Below are 22,022 nucleotides of genomic sequence, written 5' to 3' on the forward strand. Positions count from 1 at the left end.
TACGCACCTTAACTATATATTTATTTGTTCCTTCCTTTTCTTTTCCCTTCACTATATCTGTAAAGCGTCTTTGAGCACCTGTAAAAGCGCTAACAAATTAAATCTATTATTATTATTATTAAACTCTCATGACAGTGGTATTAGTCGCTTTCAAGGGGTTGGTGGAGGGGAGTAAGAAAAACACTTTAGCAGTTCTTGTCTGTCAGAGAGGAACGAGGGGCTGACAGGAGAGAAGGCGGGAGGGCAGGCGGACCCCCGGGCTCCCAGTCTCTCAACTCTAACGTCGTTTTAGACACAGATTTGTTTTATTGGCTCTGAAGTCGCTCTCCTTCACTCTCCTTCACACTTGTTTTCCCCATTTGTCTTCTCTCCTTCATGACTCTCCTCTCCCCACCTCCCCTGCGTCTTTTATCTCCCTCTCTGCCTTCTTTTCCCTCCATGCATTTCTTCCTCCCATCCCTCAGAAGTTGTGGCTTAGCTAGAGGCTCACACAGCCATGCAGAACTCGGATGAAGAATGGCTTTTACTGTACATGCTAAACTACACGCTAAATCGAATGACTGATGCTCTTGAAAGTGTTTGCTGCCGGGCAGAGCCGGCTGTAGTCTTTGGGGTTGTCAGTCGGAATATGGTTGGCGGTTTGCTCTGCGTATGAGCGAAAAAGAACTTGGCAATCAAGCCTGGGTGTGTTTCCGCTTGTGCGAGAATATGGATAAATCATTTTTAACTGACTGCAGTGCTACCTTGGCCCTAATGGTTATCGATAAGGCAGTATATTCACAGTCAATCTCTCCCATTGTGTCTCTCTGCCCAAGCCGGCGCTGTTACTAATGCCTGATAACTGCATGTGTGTAACACAGGCATTACATAGGAATACTCACACACTAACGCACACCATTTTCTCTCTCCCATCTCCTACTCTTCCACCAGGAGTGTGAAATCTAATCATCACTGGAGCCCACAATCATTATATCTAATCTGGAGAGACCCACATGCCTGACAACAACAATAGCAGGAACTGCAGCAGCAAGCTAGCACTATCTCTGCTTCTAACAGCGCACACACTGCTGCTTTATATAAACCTGCCTATCTGGAAAATAATGGTGGCGAGAATTTAGTAGGTCAAGGTTGTCATTTTTTACAATGACAATACCCGTACGTCTTCGCAATTCCAGCTGTTTGTGTGCAAGACCCTTAATGGAGAGGTTGTTATCTCAGCAGCATTGCTAACTTTATCCTCACACTTCCACCAACGTGTTCACTTATTTCTCGCCACGGTAGTTTTGAGTAACTCCAGAAGAAAGCTACATCAAGCTTCTCTTCTACTACTACTTAACTGTGTCCAAACATGCCGCTCTCCTCAGCCTGCCACATGTTCGCCGCGCATCTCGGCAGGGTATCCGACAGCGAGGGTACTGCACAGAAACCCCCTCACAGCTGCGTCGTCCTATTACCTCTGGCAGTCGTCTCACTGTCACACTGATCAATGATTCATGTGTGCGAGGGCCTCGGCCTGTTAGCTCGCCGCGCTGCTGCTCGCCGCCGCTCCCATTATAATGACTGGACTCGCCCGGAAAACTCTCTCTAACTTGTGACGGTTATGTGCGTTTTAGGAAGAGCCCGGGAGAGAAAGATGGACAAAGAGAGTGGGAGTGATGGATAGACAGACAGGGGGAAAAGGGAGTCAGAGTGAAGATTCACGCTGAGCACATGCTGCTCACATGCTGCTCAAATAACCGACTGCACGTTGTGTCGGAGTGTGAGTCTGTGCGAGTGTGTATGTACTTTTTTGCCAACAGCAAGGATCACATTTTTTTTAAATCCTATAAGCAAAAGAGTTAGGAAGTGAGTTGAACTGCTGGATTTTTTAAATACATAATATTCTCACTTTAACTCAAATTTTTCTTTTAATAAAGTCCTGAATGTGCGCCACACAAGTCACATAACATGACTTCATCTGGGGACTTGTTAGTAATACCCTCTTTCTGCGCTAGTTTCCTGTCTGTTTTTATAAACTCAGATGACCAATACATAATTTATGGTAAAAAGTTTAAACAAACCATATAAACAACATAACCCCCTGGACAGGGACATGCACAGATACAGGCTAATGTTGCCCGGGCAACGGCCCGTTTGGCCTTTCTGGCTAACCTGCCTCTCTGGAGAGAGCGAGAGTTTGTTTTTCTTTTTTCTGTTGTGGCCGAATCAACATGATAAACCCATAATTAGTATTGTAGCGTCTCGCTGCGGGAAACACACCTTGTCAGTGCTGTCATCTGCCGGTGCGTTAAGACCTCAGTGTCAGATTTTGGAAACTTGATTTTGAGTTGTCTCATGGCAGTTATGGTATAAGGGACAAACCGGGGGACTTTACTTCCTCTTGATACCGTCGGTTATTTACAAAAAAACACTTAAATATAGCCTACTTGTTATTGTGCTTCTGTCTTTCTGTGTCTTTTCATCTGTAAACTCCCTCAACGGGGCCGCTCGCTCTCTTTTCTTGATCGCCCTCTCACGGGTGAACAGTTTACTGTCCCGCATCATGTCGGATTTCTGCAGGCCCGGTTCCAGAACAAAATGAGTCAGGGTGCATCTGAGATTAGAGAAGGTGCAGTGGTAAAGTGCTATTTTTACAAGTGTTGAGTGGACCTAACACCCTCTAGGGGGGTCCGGGGGCATGCTCGCCCGGGAAGATTTATTTTTTAAATATTGAAGTTAAAAGCATCAATCTGGTGCACTTTGAGAGCAACATTAAGAGATCTTTGGATCTATGTGCTCTTTGCTTGATTCATGCCTTCCCAGTCCCTTATCACGTAGTCTATAAGAGCATGGCGCAAGTTGTTGTAGCCAGTTGTGGTGAAGGCATCTGACTTACTTGAACCGAAATGTCGACATGCATTGCAGAAGATGGCATCTTTTTTACATGAATATTCCAGCCAATCTCTGTTTTGAAACCATAAGCTGCAAAATGAGCGCCTCACCCCGCTGTGCAGGCGAGTTGGGGGCTTTTTTTAAATATACCTGGGCAGGCTCTGTTTTGCCGAGGTCCTCTGGCACTTGCGGGCCGCTGAGGGGTGGCGGTGTATGGGGCAACGAAGGCGGCTGCAGCTACTCCGCCTCCGTGGGCGAGGCGGGCAAAGCTGGCGAGTCGGGCGTTAGTGTCCACGACAGTGGCCGCGGGTAACGTAATGTCCCCATGATCTGAACTGTTATTATCTGCAGTAGATGCAGTGTTACTGCTGGCGATTAGGGCTGGTTGTTTCAACCATTTTCTGAGTTCCATCATTGACTGCTGTGTAAGCACTTTGCAGATGACGAACGCGCAGCGGCACAGGTCACGCACACCTGACATAATAACGTTACTTACCGTTTAAATTGACCAAATAAATGCAACAGACAATGTTATTTAACCACAATTACAATTTATTTTATTTCAACTAAATTCTTCTTATTATTATTGTTATTATTATTATTATTATTATTATTATTATTATTATTATTATTATTATTATTATTATTATTATTATTATTATAACTACTATACATATTATTGTTATTATATATGTAATATTTTTCACTTTTCATTTTTTTTCACTTTTCTTTTTTCAAATGAGGGTGCATAACGACTCAACTGGGGGGGGAATGCACCCATATGCACCCCCGTAGAACCGGGCCTGGATTTCTGCCATGTCTCCCTTTAGTTTGACCATCTCTGTTACTAAGTTATGGAATACTAAATAAATAAGTAATTAGATACTGTACCTTACCGTTACTGGCTGCGCTCATAAAGAATGATAAGAATAAGATTAATGCGTATTGAACTGGTTTCATTAATTAGTGAGTTTATTTAAGGTAATTAGTTAGAGGCCCTATTTTATCAGTATGTCTGCACAGCAGTTACAATGGTCAAACTACATTGGAACAGAATTGTCCCCATTTTGTCTTTAATAGTTACTAACATTAGATATTTTAATGAGATATGGGCCGCAAAACAAAAAATGTCCCTGGTTTTCATTTTTAAAATCAAGTTACCGAATGCAAGTAAGTTTAGCTTATTTTGTTATGAGATGCTAATTACTGTTCAATTTAGTTGATGTAATAATTGTTTGGTTTCTTTTACATTAAAAACAAGTTACAATTTCCAAAAGGTCTTGTGTTTTTTATCGGGGGGAGGCCCTTTTTCCAGTTTAGAGCAACAGCCCCTCCAAATGTCTGTGCACGTCCCTGCCCCTGGATATTTTCACAATACCCTTCTGCACTATTTCAATTAGTTTTGACGAAAAATCAAATGTTCTCTGTTATTTTGATATAACAGATGGCTTTAAATGCGACCATACCCATGAGCCTCAGCCGCCATTGCTATGGGGAAAAGAAGCCGGTCTGTAGCTGCAGCGCTGTGGCAAATGTACACACACTTTGTTGTTGCAATTTGGAACAAAGCACTATGTGGCATAGTTCCTGACAGTCATTTCACTTAAAGGAATAGTTCAACATTTTGGTCCGTGACTAGTTTTGTATCCCTTCCATTGTTTTTATAATGTTGTCATGCACAAATAACTCATCAGTACAGCTGCAACAATTAATTTACTTATTGATTTGTCGATCGACAGCATTTTTTATATTTTGAGTTATTGTTTAAAAGTAAAAAAGTCTATACAAATTACTGAAAAATGCTGGAATATATATACATATTTTAAAAACACTAAGCCACACTTTCTGTATACCAACACATCAAACTCTCTCAACACCTGCACTCCTCTTTCCGACCCACTAAATCACAGTTGTTTTCTTACTTACTCACAATAACAACCTAACCAAGCGAAACATATTTTTTTAAAACATGTAATTCTCTCTATGGTCCTTTCATATTGTTAGCAGCACCCATACAAACAATCTTAGCCGGGAAAAACACAACGTTTAAATTGGGCATTCTCCCTTATGACTGGACACACTTAAAAACATAGGAAACTAGGTTAAAAAAACAGTTACGCTTTAAGACTTGGTCCTGTCCTTGCCTGTGGCTCCGTAAGTGCCTCTACATTTTGAAGAGCCCAGAATTAACCTGGTCAAGAGCAAACAACAAACATGTCATCACTACTCCTAATATTGCCGTAAGGACATTCGGTCCTCAAAGGTTCAAGAGCATTCACACACAACTCTCATCACATTCCTGTGTTCCGTGCTCTGTGGCCCAGATGCTAAGTGTTCTAGCAAAAGGTCAACAGCCATAAAGCAGGAGTGTGAGGGAGAAGAAGATGGAGAGAGGCTGATGAGGAGGAGCAGCAGAAGTAGGGTCTGAGGGCCTTTCGAGGAGGGATGGAGTGGTGAGGAGGATAAGATAGAAGAGTCGGTGAGGACTGTTGTTGCAGAGTCATTACTGGAGTGGGAAGCACTTGGCAAACTGAGGTGCGTGTGCATGTGTGGGGGAGGGGGGGGGGGCACCGAAGAACAAGGACAAAGAAAAGCAATCCAGATGAGAGGAAGTGAGGAGAGAAAGGAGCACGAGAGATTGAACGGTGGAAATGCAAACATACATTTGTTAGCACAACGCTACATTTCATGTTTATTTCTAATAGATGAGTCTCAACAATGGGATGTAAGGTAAATAGAATCTCTGCGGAAATGTCTCTTTATCTATCGTTGTTAGACTACTGTCATTCCGACCATCATCAACATGTTTTTTCTGTGCATGTCTCCCTCCTGTCTGTTAGAGAAAAGGTACCTCGAGTCCTAGACAACCAGAAAATACTTTGCTTAAGACTAAACCCATGACATTGAATATACTACGCAGATCACTTGGGCATTCTCATACTTTTGTATTTCTCCCCATCATCAGCATGAGTCATCGCATTCATTTCACAGCGATGTGTTAATGAGAAAATCCCACACACTGCATCTCTTTTCAAATAAAATACAGAAAAGGGGAGATGTATTTAAAATGGTACCCGCACTGACGTGAAGAATCTGCGCGTGTCCGGCCTCGTCACATGCTGACAGTTCAATTAGTCTGAATTAAATGATGCATGGCGTCTCCCTCACGGCCCTGGTAATCGGCAGTGTTCTGCTCAAAGGAGCTCATATTGTGCACGAGTAGATAGCTAAACCAACAGTGGCCGGGGCTAGTCAAGGAAGTTGAAGATCCCCTTTAGATTCCAGAGTGGAGCATGGGACTGAATTGGCTTCAACTCTCAGAGCTCATCATGAGCTTTGCAGAGAAAATAGTTCCTTTCCGACTACTAATGGCTTTGAACTATCTGGAGTTTTAATTAGGTATTCCTCATCAGCTGGGGATCAGGTGTGGGCGAGCGTGTAGGTGTGAGCGTATACACATGCAACTAGCAAGAACACGTTTTGTGAGCGACGTGTTACCTGTGTGATTGTGTTGGTCACGCCGTGTAATTGTGGATTTGTGTTTATAAGCAGCCATTTTGTGCAAGAGTTAGCGAGTGCTTTTTCAGGGTGTCGGCAAATCAGCCCGACAGAAGACAGACAGCGAAGTCGTTTGAAGTCGTTAGAAGTTCCTCACCTTGATCTGCATTCAGCAGCCATCCTCCGACTGCCACCGCTGCATAGTAACTTTGTGATTTGAGTCGTTGCTTTTGTTTGATGTTCGCAATGTGTCAAAGGAGGAACAAAAAAAAAAACCTTTAGTGATTTATTTTGTTTGCTTTGTTCCTCACATCAGCAAAGGGACATTACCTTTATAAAGTCAAAAACCAAAGCGGTGTTGGGAGTACATTCTCACATGAATGGGACCTGATGATTGGTCAGAGGAAGGTGGATGTTTTACTGAACGTTTTATTGACAGACTTGCAAGGCGCTAATTAATATGCTTAATGGCCAGGTGTTAGTTGTGTGTTTTTAACAGCATGCAGGATTGTTGTCCAAGTAAACACTTTTATAAGTGGGAGGAGGTACCCTCCCATCCTCCCATACCCCTTTGTTGTTTGAAAGGCCCATATGGATTGTGAATCGGCAGCAGCTTTCAAAGCATCATTAGTCATGCATAAAAGAGTGTATTAGCGCTTTAATACCAGCCCAGGGCTCCGGCTCTGAAGATCTGTCTTAATTGCCCACCCCTGCCACAGTCTGCGCTCTTTTTTTTTTTAACGCATATGTATGTGCGTGTGTGCGAACGTTTATGTCTGTGTGTTATTTTTGTTTCTCGCTAATTGTCCACTTCCTTGCCAGAAACTAATAAGCACATGAACTGAGTGAGAACTCTAAGACGGACATTAAAGAAGATTCAGACACACCTCTCTGTGTGCCTTGACTAATGATCTTTTCTATCTGCTTCTCCTCTCCCTTTGACTGTGTGTGTGTGTGTGTGTGTGTGTGTGTGTGTGTGTGTGTGTGTGTGTGTGTGTGTGTGTGTGTGTGTGTGTGTGTGTGTGTGTGTGTGTGTGTACGCACGTGTGTGTGTGTGTGTGTGTGTGTGTGTGTGTGTGTGTGTGTGTGTGTGTGTGTGTGTGTGTGTGTGTGTGTGTGTGTACGCACGTGTGTGTGTGTGTGTGTGTGTGTGTGTGTGTGTGTGTGTGTGTGTGTGTGTGTGTGTGTGTGTACGTACGCGTGTGTGTGTGTGTGTGTGTGTGTGTGTGTGTGTGTGTGTGTGTGTAGCGGTCCACCTGTTAGGGCTGACCTGGCACCTGCGGCACGGCGAGAGCCAGCTGTATGAGAACGGCGTGATCTCGGCGGATCATCAACAGGAGGACCGCAGCAAACCCCGACCCACCAGCTCCATCCACCTGCTGGACACGCTCAACCCCGAAAACGCTCACGCAGGAGACCGAGGTGAGCTGACACGCGTGCAGTATTAAACCACCATAACAGATGTTCCATGCTCAACTATTGACAGGATTTGCCCGTCAGTAGCAACCAAGCCAATGTGATACAGCGAACTGCAGTTTTGTAATTGTATTGAATGAACACTGGCTTAAAGCGATCCACAAACTTTAACTGCTTTTCTTTATTTATGTGACATTTTAAAAGGAACCAGTGCAGGGGTTTATAAAGCAAGATGAACTGCTCAACCGGGCTACTTACAGTAAGTCAGGCGTGTAGTTAGGACAATCTGTTAAAACAAGGGAGGTTTAAATAAGTCCAACCTCTATGACCATGGTTACTTCAGAGTAGCTTGGTCAGTGTAGTTTTAATGCTTAGCTTGACATCAGGCTTTTTGTGTACACGTCAAATGTATCACACATAGAGTGAAAGTAGACTATTATATTGAGTATTTGCCTCAAAGTCAATCAAATACATTTTTTGTTTATTACGGCCATTTCCCTCTACTGGCGATACTTACTGACAAATAATTTATATACATTTATTATCTTCCTGTTTTGGTTATGCAATGGTTGGCGCATATCTTGTTTCCAGTCAATGTCGCCGTCCTTTTCCCTGTAGATCGTACCCGGAGGCAGACTTCCATTTAAATCCAAGGGCACATTGTTATCAGGCTTAAAGGGTTTCTTTATATATGGAAGTGTGTTAACAGGCACCTCTGAGTTGAGTCGCATTGTGAGTAATGTAGGTTCAAGGCAAAAAGATTGTTATTTCTGGTTTATCAAGTGAAGTCTTTTTTTCATTCTTTTAGTGTCTACTGAAATGCCATAGGGCTGCAAGGCAAGTACTACTTTAAACGTAAGCATTCAAATAAGAGCAGTTTATATACCTGGTGCCAATATGTTGCCAATTGATTATCTTCTTTAAATCCCCGACTGTAAATAAAGTGAAAGGATCAGTCACCCCAGATTTGTTTTAATACGTTTTATTTATCAGCTTATTTCCTCAACAGTAAATTATATAAAGTCATATTTTTGCATTATTATATATAGGTAAATCACAACAAATGAAAACAATTAAACATGGCAGTCAATTCGCTAACTGACAACATGTATTTCCCTCGATGGATTCACATGTGCTACTCTGTGCATGTAAATAAGGATTGTGATTTCTTTGCTGTGAACAATGTGGTCAGCGCTTGATATTAAAAGTCTCCCAGAAGTGACCTCGCCTGCTCCTTCTCTACAAGTCGACTGTATTAAATAAGCTTTGCACAACGAGCTCTGCTTTTCTGAGCCACCATTATTAAACACCCCTACCCCGAATCAACACTCACAAAGGTTAGCTCCGATACAGGCTACATGCTATATTAGGGGCGATACATCTCCCAGAATATTAATCTCATTGTACTTCTGGTGTTTCTCTCTCTGCACACTCTGTTGAAATCCTCCTAGGACAATAACTATTTTTGCGAAAGGATTTAACAGAAGCTGAGTTATTGGAATTAAAGGATGAATTTCCTCTCGAAACGTATACACTAGCTTTTAAACATGATTGAGACATTTAGTTTATATCGCATTAGCACCCTCCGGCTTGCATACGTATCACAGTCAGCACGATGACTGTTCAGATACGATGGAGACACATCAGTCCAGAGATCAGCCCCAAACTGATTACTCATTTATTAGAAAGCCAAGGTAATTGGTTAATCATGTTTCCTCTTAGCCGCTACGTGACTGGAATAAAGTCCCCTCACTTGGCCGTCTCTCAACTAGCCAGAGGAATGAGTAACACCAATTTAACCCCGTGACATGGGACATTAATTGTGAGTGTTCCAGGTCATGAAGTCAGGCAGGACACAGCAACCTTCACGCTCAGACCGACTCTGATGGATATTACATCGGATGCCGTCAGATTCCATGTTCAGCACTTACAAGGAGACTGTGCGAGCCAAACTGCTACCCGCTGCAATTTAGGCAACCTGGGACATCCCTTAAGCAACTATTCTTGATGAATCCTCACATTCGGAGGATTAACGCTCTCATCGGTAGCTAAATCCTCCAATAGAGCGCGCAGGGGTCATGGAATTCGCTTCCGTGAGTGTTGCGTCACAATCATCTATTGTTTCGACTCCTATTGCTCTAAATGCCTGATGGAAGCTGGGAAATCAAAATGGGCAAAGCTAAGCCGTTGATGCAGGGGGCTCGGATTAATAAAATTGGCATGGTGGAGGTGGTCCCCGGGCAGAGGAGGGCCAGGGAGATTAGAGATTAGGCTGTAATCCAGTGTGGCAGATTATCACGCTCATCCCGCTGTACCCATCACCTCTCACACCAAGAGACCACACAATCCCCTAGATTACACGGGGAAGGATGGTGAGAGGAGGCTGCTGGGAATGGAAATGATAGAAAAACAAGACACGGAAGGGAGGATACAGCGGATTGACGGCAGGAGAGGAAAATCAGCCAATCCGCTTTAAGGATGTTTGAGATATCGATCATCAAAGTGGCTCAAAATGACATTTAAATATCGTTTTCATTCGACAACTTTTATCAACAAATGAAGAAGCCAAGCAGCGACATGTTCTTTTTTTTAAATCCCGTAATAAATGGTTTTATTTCTGATGCGCTGCTATAACCATAAATTACAGCACAGCAGTGGGAGCATAAAGATACCCGAGGAGATTGATTGGAGGATAGTTATCAGTTCCTGCTTGTTTTGATATAAACCGATGACACAGAGGGGAGAGATGAAACGAGCTTGGCGGAATGATTGGAAGCTAGTCATCTGCTTGTATTCCCGTTCATGTATTTTTATTGTTGTTGTTTTTATGTCAACTTCAATGCCATAAAGACAGAGGCTCTCTGTTTGATGTGTTGGCCCGACGCCGGCATCAGTACGGGATCAGCAGAATCGTAAACCACCATTCAGCCTGCGGCACGGCGCTAGATGCTAATTGACATGTTGTGTCGTCGGCGTATGGCTCGTGTTTTGTCAATCCGTGCACGCGCTGTGCTTTATGTTCTTGGGGCTCTCTCTCCTGCGGCTTCAGAGATCACCAGGAGCCCCTTCTCAGTCACACATTAAAGCCTCTCTAATTAATGCTACATTAATTGCCACTCACCCCTTGATAATCAACCTCAGGCAGGCGTACATGCGCTAAGGTGCATGTGCTTCTCTTCTATATCCAACATGCATGCCCACACATATAGGAACTCCTCCTGTGCAGATGAAAGCCAACGATCCCAGAGTAGAATTTTTCTTTTTTTTCTTCTGTCAGTGGATTCCCCTGCCTTAATGAAGTACATTGAAGTCTGAGAATAATATTTCAGTTAACGTGGAGACGGCGGATGTATTAATGATATGAAATGATATAAAGTGACATACAGTAGAGCGGCATATTGCCTCATTATAATGAGGAGATGATGGAAGTCGGGCTTTGGGATTGCCACCTGAGCCGATGAGATGTGTATACAGCCTGTTTATGAGAGGAGGGTTAGTGGCGAATTGTTTTCACTCTATCCGACAGTTTGGTTAGAAACGGTGTGTGGATGGATGGAATGTGACACAGACAGAGAGGAGGGCTCTTAAAGAGCACATCAATATTCTAGCCTGTGTGCGGAGGGAGCGCAGGGGAGAGAGAGGCCGAGCAGTGCGTGTGCCCGCGGACGAGAGTGCATTATCGCATGCATGTATGTGGGGAAAAGGAGTCGTGTCTGCGGGGGAGATGAATGTGTGCGTACGTGCTGGTGCAGTGTGCAAATGCTGATGGACTGCTCCCTGTTACACTGGTGTCATTGATTTTCTCACGCTGGGATACAGTCTCGGGATGTAGCACACACAGCCACACACACACACAGACACACACACACACACACACACACACACACACACACACACACACACACACACACACACACACACACACACACACACACGCAGGCAGTGAAAGTATAGATCATTTAGTGAACCCCCTGCTCGAGCTGCTCAAGTTGAGAAAGCAGCAGCCTTTCTGTCTGTGTCTTACTCAGCCTGCATTCAGGCTGAGTAAGACACAGACAGAAAGGCATCTCTCCAGCTGAAGAAATTAAACATTATTTCAAGTGGCAGTCAGTATTTACACTTTGGATGACACATCTTGTGGCGGGAAGGGGGCTTTGTAGTGCTCGCTCTTGGCATTTAGAGTAGTAGATTGATGTCTCAGGCTCTGATGTAAGAGGCAAAAAGAATCAAAGTCACTTTTGAGTTTTTCTTAGGAAACAGACTTTCTTTTTGATTACAATGGCCTACTTTACTTTTGCCACAGTTTAGACAAAATGGGTTTGAATTTGAGTGTGTTTCTTTACTACATAGTAATGACTCTCTTAAAGGTCATGTCACGGCCATTTCTACTGATCACAATTCCATTGCTGAGGTCTACTAGAATAGATGTACATTGTTCAATGTTCCAAAACCACATTGATTTCTCACACAGCATCTCTGTATAGTGTGTGTGTGTGTGTGTGTTCACTCTCTGTCCTACACGGCTTGTTGGAGCTCCTGCCCCCCCCCTCCCTATGAGCATTACATTATTCCATTATGTAGCTCATCATTATATCACAATGTCATATATGTGCAGAAAGAAGTACTTGTGCTGATAATACTGTACATTTACTTGAGATAGATTTGATTGGCTTTTACTTGAAAAGTCTTTTTTACAATTATTTCCTTAGTACAGTTGTCCTTAACTTGTGGCATGGGGTCCCAACATAAGTTAAGTAGTCACAAGATGGACAAAGAAAACCATGTTTGAGATTTATTTTCGGACTTTTCAATAAAGCCTTATTTTGGGAGGAGCCCATCTTTGAAAAATCCTTGAAAAAAGCAGTCCTAACTCAGAGTTAAAACATTCTGTGATAAACATGCTTGCATGAATAATTCTAACCAGCCCAGCCCACGTAACAGCAGTCCGAAGACTGAAGAGGACAGAAAGGAGAGACACATTGGAACTGAGTGGAGCATTCCGTTCTGATCACCTACAGGATGACGCTGCTTGAGGTGATCACTGTCCAAGCCCCTGAAGCTGGGATAGAAAGGGTTTCATTGGGGGAAAACACCATCATAACATGTCAGCATATTGTACTTCTGTTGATGGGAATCAACCACTAAACCTTAAACGTCACCTTGATGGTGATCGAGCGCTTGATCCTGCTTATGACCGCTACAGATGAGAATTACCATCCTGCTGACTTTGCTAACTTGTGGTCATGAAGCTCTTTGAGATGACTTGCTTTGATTTGAGGCTTCTGCTGCAGAATTGGAGAGCTTTCTTTCCAACAGTCTACCCTCCTGCTAACTGTAGCCACGAGCCTCTCCATGTGGTTAGCAGAAGCCTGAATTATTAGCAGCATTTGCTCCCAGCAGGCCCTTACCCTCACTAGATTAGTACGAGCTACAGGCTATGCAAACGTGTGCTTTCTCCAGGTGCCATGTCGTACAACACGCATTACCTGTGTTACCATGTAAGTGCACTCGGAGTGTTATGCAGGGGACAAGTTTGTGAACAGGCAAACTCGTCTGTCTCAGACGTAGCCGGAGGCCTGACGGTAGAAGGTGAGGACGAGAGAGTTATGGAAGGGCCTGAGGCCGAGAGCATTATCTCCGCCTGACTCTGACTGACACTCATTAGGCTGCACGGTGGAGAGAGGAGGCTGAAAGCTTATTAAACCTACTGCTCAAAAGGCCCTTAATTGAATCCAAGTAATTATAGAGACCTTGCTCATTGTGATATTTTTATTCATCCTGCGGCAAACTCAATCTCTCCTGCATTCGGAACACTATTAATGTTGTCTGCGCCCATGTGTGTGAGATCCACACACAGGCCTGCACTCCAGCACCGACTAACAGTGTCTCACACACATACACCACGCAGCTCCGCTCCCCTAAGACATGTCCCATCACCAGGACCCCTGCTGCACTTTTGAGTCTGTTCCCGCTTCATTAGAATCTGAGGGATAATAACATTAATTCCAAAGACAGTTTAGTTCCTTTGAAAATAGATTACAGGTGTAATTGTTTTACCTGAATAACCCGCAGGCAAGAGAAATTAATTAGACCTTGTGTCCCAGGTCCTAATGTAGCTCATTTCTCTCACTGGCCTGGCACACACACATACTAGTCACACACACAGGACGCAGATGGACTGACTTTGAGATTCCAGCACTTTAAATGAAGGATGACGGATGACAATATAACAATGTAAGATGCTCATTAGAAACGTGAGAGCTTCCAATCTGAAACCAGATGTCCTGTAACACGGGACACTGTGGATGGCTCATTTAGGTGAGATGATTGCATATTTGTGTGCAGTATGTGTCGAACATTGCGGTTGAGCGGTGTCAACGAGCATTAGCCGTGTTGTGTGCACACCATGCCTGCACTACCACTGTAATTGGCTGAGGCAGCATCATTATTCTACCATGCAGTATGTTGCTTCTAAGAAGACCTGCCCACCGAGCCTCTATCGTTTCCATCAACGGTCCGTTGTGCATGAATGACACTTTCATCAGCCCCTTTAAACAATCCTTAATACATTTGTTGCTTACAACTTATTTCTGCTGTCAACTAATGATGAAAAGCACAAGAAGATTAAGCGGTGCCATTTATCTTTTACTGTAACCGATGATTGTCAAGCAGCTTTTTTCTTATTAGAGCTGCAAGATAGCACGGTGTGCACGGTGTGCATGCGAGTTGACAGTCACAGCGAGAGACCTTGCATTAGAACCACATGGTCTCTGGTCTCGTCCCAAACAGAGCAGAATACATGGTGCTGTAAAAGCACGGCAGCCCCTTACTCTAACACTATTAAATGCATGTGTGTGTTCAGACCCAAAGGTACAGTATGTATACGAACAGAGGGGATATCTGAATCCCCCCTTGTGAGATAATTAAGTGGCTTCTCGTTCTATTTAAGCACACGTCTCGTTTGCCTTCCAAGTCAATTCAAAGGGATGCGCTCTGTTTTGAAAGATATTCTCAAAGAATGGTCTCAGGTTAAGTGGTGAGAAACACGCCGAGCGCTGCCCGTGGAACACGTCGATTGACAGCAGTAATCCGAGCAGCTGGGGAGGCCTGGAGGAGCCCTGTGATCCGTCTGGTTTCAGCGGGACTCCCAAAAGGCCTCGACCCCCCCCCCCTTTTACTCTGCTGCTGAGACAGAAAGAGAAACGCAAGAAAGCTTTTTCTTCTTTCTTGCGTCAGCAGCTGTAACTCGACACGGCCGACTCCTCTTCGGACACCGTCCACCCGTCTCCTCTCTTCGCCCTCCTGTTCACTTTCACAGCTCCCGTCTCCACAACCCCCCCACCCCCTACCCCGAGGGTCACTTTCTGTCCCTGTGTTGCATCAGTCTGAGGGGCTCAGTAATAAGCGTCAGAGGGGCCTGCCTGCTCATCTGCCCTCCAGCTTACCAGTCAGCCGGCTCGCCTTCACGCCTGTATGCCCGCCAGTGTTCTGCCAACTGCCATGCCCTATTCATGTCCCATTCATCTATTGTTGAATAAAAGGCCGCTTTCCTCGGGACATCCATCCCTCTGCTGGCCTTTTTATTTTTTTTGTGGCGAGGCGCAGGAGCGAGGATTAGCATTAAAAGGAATAGACTGCTGAGGTAGACTCGGCAGGAATGCACCAGTTCTGCCAAGCTGCTTATATTCTGTTTCAGTAGAGCTTTTTATTACTGGGACAATGTATGCCTCACACAGGACACCTGTCTCTCTTTCATTATAAACCTTTTTAAACTCTCTTTTTGTTCTCTTCCCCCTCTCGTGTTTCCCTCACTTTGTCTTATTCCGCTTTCCTCCATCAAGCTCTCCTGTCCCAGATCAGTTCAATCAATTAACCAATTAGTCAATCTCCTTTTTTTGCCCATTCCGTAGTCCATGGAGGAAGATAAGGGGGATACGAGATACATGACAATCCAAAGCTTTGGGATTTATCAGCAGGATATTTGACATTGTGTGAGTGAAGGTCTCAGAAGTAAGAATGCAAGAGTGTCGAGCTATGCTAGCAGCTATGTGAGAATGTAAATACGCAATTAGCTTCATCCAGCGTTTAGAGCTAAATGTGTGCTGACATGAAGCTGTTCACCAGGTGATCTTAACTATCCTATGTCAGCATCTTTATACTTTCTAAAAAGAAATGTAAGAGGCCGTATTATGCTTTTCGGGTTTTCCATTTCCTGTATTGTGTTAATTAGGTTTTGTTGCATGGAAATGGTCTTCAGAAGCTGAAAGGTTTCTCCCACACGGCCCCTTTAATTCAAAGCACAGTTTGGCATGGTTGGAATGTCATAAATGGTGCATGTCTTGGTCATACAGCATACATGTACATTTGAGTCTATTTTTCTAATTCTGACCTGATGACTGCGCTAGAAGTCAAAGTTAAGGACCCCCAAAGTAATAACAATATATCCTCAGGGGACATTGAATACCAGTACCACATTTAATGACCATCCATCGGATATTTGTGAAGCCCTTTGATTCGAAAATACAAACGACGACCTCGTGGTTGTTCTGGATAAAAAGTCTGTTAGATCACCAAAGTAATTAAGATAGATGAATCCTTTCGGTAGCATGCATATCAATGCACTGTTCAAAGGCCCTTTGCAAGCCATCAAATAGGTGTGGTCAGACTGGACCAAAGTGGTGTACTGAAACAACAACAGACATTTCCATCGTTAAAAAGGATGAGGAAAACGGGGGCTACCTACTGGCGCTATCTCCCTTCGTATCTGTGTGACGTACATGTGATATACGTCTGTGGGTGGGCATAGTGTCGCCATAATGGAGTGGTAAAGCTGCAGGCATTAGGTTGAGAGCGAGCGGCCTGGTCCATGAATCTGCCCCTAACTGTTCTTCTGCCTTTGTGGCCGTAACGATCGGCTGGCTCCCCCCTGTCACCATATTTTCTTCATCTTAGTTTAGAAGCAGAGATATATCTCGCCATAAAGGCAGACACAAAGAGGGCTGGAGAGGCTCGCCCGCTCCCCTGCACAAAAGAGCCGGGCCTGGTGGTTGATAAAGGCTTATGGAGAGGAGAGGAGCTGATGGCCAGGGGACTGTTGGAAAGACCTATTCTCTTCCAACACAAAGACAAGCTCTCACTCAAGACACTATCTGTGCGCCGTGACGCTGTTTGTGAATGCGTGCGTGCCCCTGCCCTCTTCACTTTCCCCTCATCCGCCTGTCTGCCTTTCTCCTTTCACACACTCTTTCTTTCTTGTTGGAAGATGCTAATATAGCACACGACAAAGCCCCAGAAGACAGCTCTTAAACAAACACACTTCCTTTCTTAAGCAGTTTGTCTCTCATCCAAAGGATGGCCAAAGCAGGGTTCTGTTGAAAAGCAGCATTTTCACCAGCGCTCAGTCATTCCTGAAGTCTATTCAGTCTCACTTTATTACCAGGGCGGCTGATCCCACTGATGTTGTATCACATCAAGTTCATTATAAATTGCTGCCTCAGATACTGAATGGAACTTGATAAATCTCACAGTATCACCTGTCTGTGGTTTTTTTACCTGCAGAGAAATGGGTGCGAGGCCGGGCCATCGACCGAGGCGAGGTCGACGTCGGAACCCAGCAGAGCCAGGCGATCCCACCGGGGCTTTTCTGGAGATTTCAAATGACGATGCACCATCCGACCTACATCAAGTTCAACCTGTCCCTCTCCCACAACGCACTGCTGGGGGTCTACGGACGCAGGAACATACCGCCTACACACACTCAGGTAAAGGAGGCTCCTGTTGTAGCATGCTGTTCCCCCAGATGGGCTTTTTCTCGCTGAAGTAACTCAATAGCACATTTCTCCCTCTGGTCTGTCATCCGAGCTTTTTAAGTGAGCAGGCTTCACAAAAAATCAGATAACTCTCGAAATGTCTGGCCTCAAGTTAAGTGCTTCGCTAAAGACAATTATGAACATGGCTTTGTATTTTGTAGAGAACATATTATCTTGTAAATAAATTATGAATTAGGGCAAATACATAAATTATGTGCCCTGAATTTGAGTTGTAATTACCTTGCCTGCATAATTATTATGGTGCCCAACATTTCAGCAATTATAAAGCGGGTAAAAGATAATTTCTGATTAACAGTTTTTTTTATCTAATTATATTGACTTTATTAATTTCTGTTTACTGGTGGAAATTGCAAATCACTTTGCTGATTAAAATATTTTTGTTCAGTTCAAATATTCAATTCACTTTGTTATTGATCCACCATTAAAGAGGACATATTCTGCACATCTTCAAGTTCATATTTCTATGTTGTTCCTCTACCATTTTCTCTGATTGGTTATTTGGCTGGCTCTGTGATTGGTTACACTAGAGATGACGTGGCATGACGACGATGTGACTTTCAGTGATTCTGATTCAGTCTTCAGTTCAGCAGTGAGTTCCTTATGTTGCTAGTTCAAGCTGTTACATTGAGATCAGCGCAAACTAGGGCGGCGCAAACGTTTTTCACCTGGTTAACCAGTTAAACCCCGCGGCCCCAAACGCAACATCTTGCAAGAAACAGCGTCTTAACATTTAATAAGCTATGAATGTGTCATATCCACTTAACGTGAATAAACTCAGCTATTAGACAATATTAACAATTTTTAGCAAAACGAAACCTAAGGGTAATAACAAAGGCTCTGAATTAGCCCTGAGCGAAAAAATGCTAACATCCAACTCACAGGTTTATCATTGCTTTGAGAAAAAAGATTGTTAATTTACCCCTGAGTGAAGATTTAGTCAATTGTTCTGGGAATGTCATTTTCGAGCCTGAGGCGTGAAAAACAGGCTCGGGGCTCAACTGGTTAATAAAATAACGAGGGAATACTGATTCAGTCACTGACAACACAAGATTCGGTTGTGTTAGATTTAGTGTTAAACATTTGTTATTCATTTTGAGAACAACTTTCTTTTTTTTTATATTCCACGCCATCCTCCCAAGGTGGCACAAAACATACAGAAGATAAAATGATACATAATAACAAAGACAAAACGGGAGCAAGGCGCCCTTCCCTTACTTAAATCTTAAATGTACTGGACACGTTTAGATACTAAGGATGTGGGGATGCAATGGCTGAATATCAAACAGCCCCCCCCCCCACAGTCACAGATGTCTACCTTGTTGACTCGGTAGGTAGCCATCACATTTAATTCCATATAAATATGCCTGCTCAGACAGGTCAGGGGTTGTGTAGCAACAAGAGGTAAGGAAGAGTGACAACTTCCTGTCACATCTAACGATGTTACCAATCCAACCGTGATCGCCCATTTTAAGCACCAGTAAAGCCAATCACACAACACAGGTGTCAATAAACTATGTTTACGCTTGTTTTGTCAGACAAAATAACGATTGAGATCAGCAGAGCAGGACGTGCTGTCTGTCTGTTTAACAGGTAGCATTTATGAGCCGGGAACAAATCACTGTTTTCATCCTCATTTTGACAACAGAAACAGAACAATATGTAAATGAGGACAATTCAAAAGGCTTTACTGTTTCTGTTTCACAGCCGACGACATGATGGAAAAATGAGTCACAATATAATCCCGCTATTTTAAAATGTTGACTAATGCAACATGTCATGTAAGTGAAAACAAGAAGAGGAAGAAGACATTTAGCAGTTTTTCCTTTATGGACAGAGATCTTTCAAATAAATGTCAAAGAAACAACAATTAGTGATCTGTTTAGCTTTGTGTAGTGTCTGTAGCACATTTCCAGAAACAAAACACACACACACCCTCGTTGTGTGGGTGTGGGTGTGGGTGTGGGTGGGCCCACCCACATGCACCACATGCACGTCTTGGCCCACCCACAGCCAATCAGCGCTTCATCGCGCAGAGCCGGGAAGCCCAGAAGGAAGTGCCACAAACTGCAGTTCATCTAGTGGCCGACAGGGGATGGCTGCAGAAAGGAGCAATTCCCATAGACCCCCATGTTAAAATGCCCAACTTTACAGCAGAAATAAACATGTTTCTACCCTGGATCCAATAAAACTTATTCTGGATATAGTTAGATTCCACCTTCATTACAATGGAATAGGGAGTGCATTTTTTTACCGTGAGTTTTTATAGTAAGTAAAGTAACTTTTTCCGTGAGTGAATGAAAGTATTATTTCTTCTTGAGGTCTGCAGTTTAGCGTGTACACATTTGCTGAATATGAAAACACTCAGTGTGTGCCCACTGTGCGACTGTCAAGGATAAACGACCTGTGACCCCCGATATATGTCGTATGTATTATTGCTACACAAACATTACATTGCAGTTTAAGTGTCGCCAACTCCGTTTCTAATATGCAAAAAGACAGCAAAATGCATCTGATTATTTTTAGTATTTTAGATCTTTCCAATCCAGACAAGAGATCTCTCTCCCCCGTCTGTGTGCGAGGGGGCGGGGCAGTTTACACACGCAGCGGCTACATGCAGCAACACACACACACACACACGGAGGAGATGGCGGAGAGAACGCGCTCCGAGGTGTGGTTAAACTATAGCCGTGTCGATGTGGACAATACTCGTTACCAAAAGTGGAATAAGAGTTTAGTATGTAAGGGCGGAAACACGAGCAATGTGTCTAAACATTTAGCAAAAGTGCTCCACATCCAGACGGAGGAATGCACCGGGTTGGACTGTCTTTCTAGCAGCTCTGTAGCCCCATCCACGAGTAACGTTTCCACGTCAGGTGTTATGTATGCTAGCAGCAACACACGGAGCTAACTACATTATACAAACATGGGTTAATGATTAGTGGTAACTGAGTTATTTATTTTGTTAAAGTTTCAGCTATTCTGTTTACAGTTCTGTCATCAGATTATTTAATACGATTTGTTAAAACATTGTTGTTTCTTTTGATGTGAAATATTATGTATTTAATTTAAATAAAAAGCAATGTTAGTTTTGTTCACAATTTGTTTAGTTAATTTACCTTATTTTTTTCTCCAAAAGAACCGATAAAAGTAATGTTAAAGGACCGGATCGATAAGGGCTATAGATAAAAGTAGTAGTACCGTTAAAACCTTAATGATACCCATCGCTATGTGGATGTCAGTTTTACACACATTCTGAGGCCGCCATGCCTATGTTTTTTGTTTTCACTGCTAATTTATGTTCTATTAGTGCCTTAAAAAATCATTAAAATCATTAATGAAGTTTCAGCTCAGACCCCACGCTTAATATGTCTCCCCCTGGCCCCCCTACATTTCTCCAGGCCCGGCACCCACACAATAATTCCTTGCTACGCCACTGCTGTAGAGCCTCATTGTGCTATCCAAGAGGCACGTACAAACAGACACAAATACAACACACACTGAGTCATCTGCTTTTTAACATCAGTGCGCCCCTGCTCTCGCCTGCTTGAAGAGGTCTAATTAGCTGTTTTTGACACTAGTGTGACACACAGCCCTCGGGGGGAATAAGACTCAGCGAGAGCTCGCGAGTTCAAGGAGGTTTAAGGATGGAGAGGAAGGGGAGGTAGAGACGAGGGTGGTTGTAAAGTTAAAGAGGGTGAGAAAGAAGCACGGGGAGGTTTAAACAAATGAAATAATAGTCTGTTCCATTTGAAAGCCTGGGTGGTAAAGCCTGCCCACGCTATTAGCAGCACGTCAAGTTGTCGAAGCGACTGCTGGGGAACACGTCTGGTGGAGGACCGAGCTGCCATGGACGATGATTTCATATACCGTTCTTTTTTTGGATTCCTGTTTCACATCTGTTATCCACGTCTAATGCTTTCCCCCAGCTTCTTGTATTCATGCCATTTCCCCGTAGCATACAATTGACAGTTTTCACAAAACTCACACAACAACAGCCACACATCACTGCACAACGTTTGGCTTGCACATTTCGGTTGCATTTATGCAGGTTTGGTGATTTCCCATCTTGCTCCAATTCCAACTGTCTGATTGTGTTGTATGGGTATTGTGTTCCAGTTCGACTTTGTGAAGCTGTTGGACGGGAAGGCGCTGCCCAGGTCTTTGACTGATCCCGTCCTGACTGCCAAAGCTCCTAAAGGCCTGCTGCTGAGCGGCCTCCAAGAAACGGGCTTCATAGAGTACATGGACCCCGGCACCTGGCACCTGGCGCTCTACAACGACGGACGCAACTTGGAGCAAGTGTTGCTGCACAGCACTCCCATAGGTGAGGAGAGTGATCATTGGTATGTCATTATCACAGATTCACCCATGTTGGTAGCCTTTCTTCCCATTCCTCTTCCACATTAT

At 43.8% G+C, this 22,022-nt stretch overlaps 1 protein-coding gene across 1 annotated transcript in view; it reads left to right on the plus strand.

Moving 5' to 3' along the window:
- tenm1 (teneurin transmembrane protein 1) overlaps positions 1–22,022 on the plus strand; it is a 195,427-nt gene that overhangs the window by 66,860 nt on the left and 106,545 nt on the right. The window contains exons 6-8 of the mRNA XM_034092269.2: positions 7,618–7,791; positions 17,344–17,546; positions 21,732–21,939. Coding sequence (XP_033948160.1) covers positions 7,618–7,791; positions 17,344–17,546; positions 21,732–21,939 — 585 coding nt within the window. The remainder of the gene's footprint in view (positions 1–7,617; positions 7,792–17,343; positions 17,547–21,731; positions 21,940–22,022) is intronic.

Source organism: Pseudochaenichthys georgianus, chromosome 10 (genome assembly GCF_902827115.2).
Source record: "Pseudochaenichthys georgianus chromosome 10, fPseGeo1.2, whole genome shotgun sequence".
NCBI classification, from domain to species: Eukaryota; Metazoa; Chordata; class Actinopteri; order Perciformes; family Channichthyidae; genus Pseudochaenichthys; species Pseudochaenichthys georgianus.